This window comes from Notolabrus celidotus, chromosome 4 (assembly GCF_009762535.1).
Source record: "Notolabrus celidotus isolate fNotCel1 chromosome 4, fNotCel1.pri, whole genome shotgun sequence".
NCBI classification, from domain to species: Eukaryota; Metazoa; Chordata; class Actinopteri; order Labriformes; family Labridae; genus Notolabrus; species Notolabrus celidotus.
Window position 1 is genome coordinate 13,893,023 of NC_048275.1, and position 6,331 is coordinate 13,899,353.

Here is a 6,331-nt window from a genome sequence, read left to right on the forward strand (position 1 = left end):
CAGTGGAAATAGTATGAAACGTTAAACCCCGCCCGCCTGTGTACAGAGGTTCAGGTAGCAAGCATATACCGACATACGGTGTATATGTGGGGTTTTTACATCAGACGAAAGAGGAAATTATTACATAAGACGAAAGAAAACTTGTTCTTAAAAGCCAATGACACACAAACACTAAAAGTTAAATCAATTCAGACATATTCACGTGGCAACATCAATAAGTACACCTGCCTATCCCACCTTACTAGGTGTGAAAGTTCTGCAATGATTACGTCCTGCTTCTACAAAACGTATTAGCCTTTCTATTAAAACTATGAAAAAAGTTGGCAAATAGTGCAACTTTATGTTTGTTATTAATGTTGAGTTATGCTGGAGTGATTTAGGTTTTTTAAAATAGTCTGCTCCTCCCGTAGATTTAAACTGGGTGGACAAAAGTTAACATGATGCAACCCATGGAAAAACTATTGCAGCCTTTATTTACCAAGCCAAGCGGGAAATAGTTAGTAAGTAAATAAGTAAGTAGGTAAGTAAGTAAGTAAGTAAGTAAGTAAGTAAGTAAGTTAGTAAGTAAGTAAGTAAGTTAGTTAGTAAGTAAGTAAGTAAGTAAGTAAGTAAGTAAGTAAGTGAGTGAGTGAGTGAGTGAGTAAGTAAGTAGATCAAAGTTAACATGATGCAAGCCATGGAAAAACTATTGCAACCTTACCTCAGTAATAACTGTACAGTCAGACTACTCTGCTTCTATAAATAAAAAAACTCAATATTAACACAGTTTCAAAGGAAAACGCAGAATTCACGAATTTGTGCTATATTTGGGGAATTAGAGTCTCATTTTAATATGGATACTGTAAGCTTTGTGGAGAAGCATAACAACAGTGTACACGGCAAACACCATGTCACCACAAGCAACCAATAAACCAATAGAAGTTGTATGTCTTCATTTTTGCTTTTACTAAGCTTAGCGGGTAATAAGTAAGTAAGTAAGTAAGTAAGTAAGTAAGCAAGTAAGTAAGTATTAATTGAGTAAGTAAGTAAGTAAGTAAGTAAGTAAGTAAGTAAGTAAGGAAATAAGTAAATACATTTATATAGCACTTTAGACAACAGAAAACCTGTTCTTAAAAGCAGATGACACACAAATGCTAAAAGTTAAATCAATTCAGACATATTCACATAGCAACATCGATAAGTACACCTGCCCATCCCACCTTACTAGGTGTGAAAGTTCTGACGTCCTGCTTCTACAAAACGTATTAGCCTATTTGTTGGTTTTCTATTAAAACTATGAAAAAAGTTGTCAAATAGTGCGACTTTATGTTTTTTATTGATGTTGAGTTATGCTGGAGTGATTTAGGTTTTTTATTAAAATAGTCTGCTCCTCTCGTGGATGTAAACTGGGTGGACAAAAGTTAACATGATGCAACCATAGATAAATCATTGCAACTTTACCTCAGTAATAACTGAATAGTCAGACTACTCTGTCTGTGCTTCTATAAATTAAAACTCAATATTAACACAGTTCCAAAGGAAAATGCAGAATTCAGGAATTTGTGCTATATTTGGGGAATTAGAGTCTCATTTTATTATGGATACTGTAAGCTTTGTGGAGAAGCATAACAACAGTGTACAAGGCAAACACCATGTCACCACAAGCAATCAATAAACCAACATAAGTTGAACTTCTTCTTCTTTTTTACCAAGGCTAAAGGGCAATAGTAAGTAAGTGAGTAAGTGAGTAAATAAGTAAATACATTTATATAGCACTTTAGACAACAGACAATAGTGCCACCAGGTGGTTGTTCGGGAATATGACACTTCAATTGGTCCAAACTTCATGTGCCTCTGTGTCCTTCAGAGAACATAGAGGATTGCAAAGCACAGTTTTTCAAACTCAGAGGGATTCTATAATTATTGATAAGTATAATGATCAGAGGTTTCAACAAAGTTTGAAAGAGGGTCTGTTTGACCACGTCCTGGTTGTGAAGATTACTTGAATATGTTACTATTGATAACCTGATAAAAAAAATATTTTTTTAAATGACTGAAACTCATTGCCCAGCAAGTTTCACTCCATGGCTTTTGCTTCTGTAGTGTACGACTGCAGCAACTTAAATAGGTTATTATAACTGGTTGTTTCTCCCTCGGTAGTCAGGTTCAAGTAGTGTTACCTCACATGTCACACCTTGAACTGAGATTGTCTTTCTTTGAATTAGATCCATTGTTTGGGTTTTTATGACATAAAGATAATATTGTTTTATCTGCATTTAATCTTAGGTACTTAGAGTGATAGAAATCATTAGAGCTAATTACAAGTTATATAAACCTAGCTTTTTTTAAATCTAACTTTGGATTTGCACACTTTAGATCTTCTGCTGACTTTGGTTTTAGTCCATCAAAAAAGCTTAAAGACCTCTTGAAGAAACAAGATGCTATACTTTTACTGAGCTAAAAACATAAAACACACACTAACTGTGACTTTTTGTTCCTGCAAAACAGACTGAGATTTGAAAAAAAAAGTCAGCCAACTCCCCTGTGGGAAATGAACTGTTCCAGACCATGGCATTTCTCAACACTGATTGGTCAGACAACCTCTGATGTAAGGGCTCAGCCCATTCAGTCCTGGCTGCGAGAGGTGTTTTGGTATTTTTATTGCCATAAGGTCCTTCCAAAATCCACATTCAGATCCACACAACACTCCCTAGGTTGTCCACTTTTGTTCACAACACTGCTACTGCTCTGTTAATCAGCATGGCTTATCCACTGGTGATTCTGCTCTGTGTGGGACTGCTGCACCAGACAGCACAGGCTGTCCGGATGGATAAACTTGCAGACAACAAGACTTGTGGAGATGCAGAATGCTCATGTAAGTCAGAGAAGCATGAAGCATTGGATGAATCTTGAAAACTTTAACAAATTAAAGTCTGTTTGTTATTTTTTCCATGTCATACTTAATTGTTCACCACCATTTCTCTCTTCTCTTTTGTTTATTATGTGTTATTAGATGTTCTCTCCATGGCCACAGTCATGGACGACTTCATAGCTCCTGACTGCAGATTCATCAACCTCAGGAAGGGTCAGATGGTCTATGTGTATTCTAAACTCACACCAGAGGAGGGCGCTGGAGTCTTTTGGTCTGGAAGTGTACGTACAAAAAAAAACAGAGGATGTGGGACAGCTGTGACAAACCACATAGAAGCTTTGTGCCCTCCTTGAGCAAATTGTCATGAGAGTCATTTGGTTAAATATTCAGCTTCATTGTATTAGAAATGAGCGAGCATTTAAATGATGTCAACTCTACAAAGAGATGTTATATGCATGGAGCATACTCAATGTGGGTTATGGTAATTTGTTACAAAGGTCATGTTATTTTCTCTGGCAGGTTTACAGCGAGCGGTACGTGGACCAGATGGGAATTATTGGATACTTCCCTGCAACTGTGGTGAAGGAGACACAGAAGTTCATGGAAGACACGGTTAAGATTCCCACGACAGTGAGTTTTTATGTCTCCTTTTCAGGAAAATATCTTGGATGCCCTGATTAAAAATAGTATTAAAATGATCTTTGTTTATTTTTTTCATTAGGACATGGACTTCTACTGTGATTAAGACATGACAGATGAGGACTCTTTTTTTTTAAGTCTTGCTTTTAGATGCCCTGGCAGTTTTTAAAGAGACTTCATAAATCTGGATAATCCCAGCCCTCCATAACCAACAGTCTATCCCCCCTGCCACTGAGTTAGCTCATACATTTTGTCTTCTTCTGTCTTAACAAGACACCCTGAATAAACTCTTTTTGATTTCAATCTAAAAAGTTCATTATTTGAAAAAATACACATTTGACTTCTGTATTGGTTATTAGATGTCTCAAGCTCAGCAAGGCAATTTAATTTACATCTCAACCTGCTTTAAATTGCTAAAGTAGAAGAGTAATAAGCAAGAGTAACTGCAATGAAGATCTTCTCTTATAGATGTAAGATAAAATTCAACTTTTTGCATTTTCTAAGAGTTCTACAAACTGTCACCATCCCTTTGGTCACATACAGAGCTCTCTACTTTATATTTTAGAACCTAAATCAATGAGTGATTTATTTTGAAAGGAAGTAAGTCTATGAGACAAAAAAGACATTCACTTATGAAATACATTGCTCAAATTCGTCAAAAAAAACTGTGATTAAACACAGTTTTGGTTCTTTATTTTGTTTTTATAGCCAACATATATGCTACGATTCCCTTCCTGAGACGAGAAATTGGATAGAGAAAGTAATTGCACCTTACAGACAGGGTTGGATCTAGGGGTGGTCATGGGTGGCCATGCCCCCATCCTTAACTTAAAATCCAGTTCCAGTCTTGATCAGGGATTGGATATTTGCCTTTTAGAAGCCAAAACAAATTAAAATAAACTATCTAGACTGAGTTGTAACAGGCTGATAGTGGCTTTCTTTATATTTAAATTTAGCATATTTTATTTTGTTGGTGCTTTACTTTGTGACTTTTGGACAAACATCTTTTTGGGTCCTTACAGATTTAGAGCCCTATTTCAACAACATCGATGGCTCAAACAGGTTTGATTAAGTTCATTGATCATTTGTGAGTGTGTTTAGGGTTTTACATGAACCAAACCAATGACAGTGTCATCTCTAATTCCCTTTAAGAGCCAGGTGATCCTGCAGGAAGGTGTGCAGTTGTTTACATGGCAGGTCTAAGATTTCTACATGAATAGGCAGGGCTCAGGTGCTTACTTGTAATAGCTTTTTTAATACTTTCCAGAATATTCTAGTTGTTTGGAATCGTTGAGAGAAATCCAGAGAACTCCAGCTTCAAACTGTAAACATTGGGATGCCAAACCAGAACCAGCATGCTGTAACGTGTCGCTGTGAGTGTCTACTTGTCTGGGTTTATTGTTTCCCAGATTATTATAGTAATTCAAAAGTCTTGTTAATACTTCTACAGTGGGAGGACACTAAAACATTAAAGGAATATAAGGAAAACACTGGTCAGAAACTGAACCCACAACCAGCTTGCTATGAGGCTGCAGTGCTGATACCATGCTAACATGCAACATTACTGTTTATCTTTTACTTTTATGAACTTTGTTTTACATGATCGTATTGGAAAAGTATCAATGAGCCTCAAGAATATTCTGTCTCCACATGGTTGGGCCATAGCTGAGATATGAACACAGAACCATTTTGCTTTGAGGCTGCGGTGCTTACCACAACACTAATGTGCCACCTCGCAGGACTTCCTTTCTAGGTTTATTTTCTGTCCTGTACATTAGTTCCATCAAAGTGAAGGTTAACTATTTCCCAGTAGTAATGATAGTTACAAAACATGGTCCATACTCCAGCAGGATGAAGCTAGAACATTTTAGTTCCATACCAGAAGGCACTGGTTAGGATTTGAACCCAGTTCCAGTCTCCTATGAGGGAGCAGCACTAACCACAACACTAACCTACATTCAATGATTGATTGCTCTCCAGTACAATATGGTAATTGAAAACAGTGGGACATCTCTGTGTGTCAGTCATTGTGCAGTGGTCACAGCTAACAGTCTGCAGGTAGGGACTCAAACAAAATGTAAAGGGACACGGCTCAACCAAGCATCAGTACTTCCCGACCTAAGAATTTGAATGTTCTGTCTGTGTGGTGGCCGCTGTAGGTGAAGTGGAGGGCCCTTCAGGGAGACGAGCAGCTGAATACAACAAAATATACACTTATATATTTTGAAACAACCAGAAGAAACATTTGTTTTTTCTTGTTACTTACTTTTTACAAGCTGCTCTCACTCTCCAAGTTTAATCTCTTATGTCACTGGACAACCACTGAATTCTCTCTTTGGCTCGCAGCATTAGGAGCCAGCCGAGCAGCAACATCTTCGATAGTGGAGGTCACTGTGATGAAAGGAATTAAAGGGAAATGTAAGGACATTTTCAATCAATTTAATGAACCAATACAAGAGCCAGGACAATCAGTACATTATTGTGAAAGCAATAACACTATAATGTATTGAGATTTGTTGAAGGCTCTAGTGGAGAGTAGAACATATCAAATAAATGTTCTTTATTTTCAGTGGATTGTCAAGCTGTTATGTTTAAAAATCTTGATTATCTCTCAGTCCTTCCAGCTTCTCCTCTGTCTGTAGAAGCCTCTTACATGACTGCTGCATGCATTGATCTGTGCGGTCACAACAGACAGGTAATTTTCATGAGTTTATTTTTGTCTGACCTGAGGCAGTCTCAGAAAAGTCGGCTTACCAGTTCAGGAAATAGGCCTGTCATGCATTACGATCAATCTCTCGTCACTTTCCCAGCCTGGATCAATACAAACCTGTTTCCAATGGG

The 6,331-nt window shown here is 37.3% G+C and overlaps 1 protein-coding gene across 1 annotated transcript; it reads left to right on the top strand.

Annotated features, from left to right (window-relative positions):
- The first annotated feature begins 2,550 nt into the window (after positions 1 to 2,550).
- Positions 2,551 to 3,793, top strand: LOC117811502 (otoraplin-like). Its single transcript, XM_034681823.1, has 4 exons — positions 2,551 to 2,854; positions 2,993 to 3,132; positions 3,371 to 3,481; positions 3,573 to 3,793. Exons 1-4 carry the CDS (start codon positions 2,740 to 2,742, stop codon positions 3,594 to 3,596), a joined length of 390 nt encoding a protein of 129 aa, XP_034537714.1. The 5' UTR covers positions 2,551 to 2,739; the 3' UTR covers positions 3,597 to 3,793.
- The last annotated feature ends 2,538 nt before the right edge of the window (positions 3,794 to 6,331 follow it).

Coding starts and splice junctions, on each gene's coding strand:
- LOC117811502 (XM_034681823.1), top strand. CDS start 2,740: ATGGCTTATCCACTGGTGATTCTGCTCTGTGTGGGACTGCTGCACCAG. Junction 2,855..2,992: donor TGGAGATGCAGAATGCTCAT/GTAAGTCAGAGA, acceptor ATGTGTTATTAG/ATGTTCTCTCCATGGCCACA. Junction 3,482..3,572: donor CGGTTAAGATTCCCACGACA/GTGAGTTTTTAT, acceptor TTTTTTCATTAG/GACATGGACTTCTACTGTGA.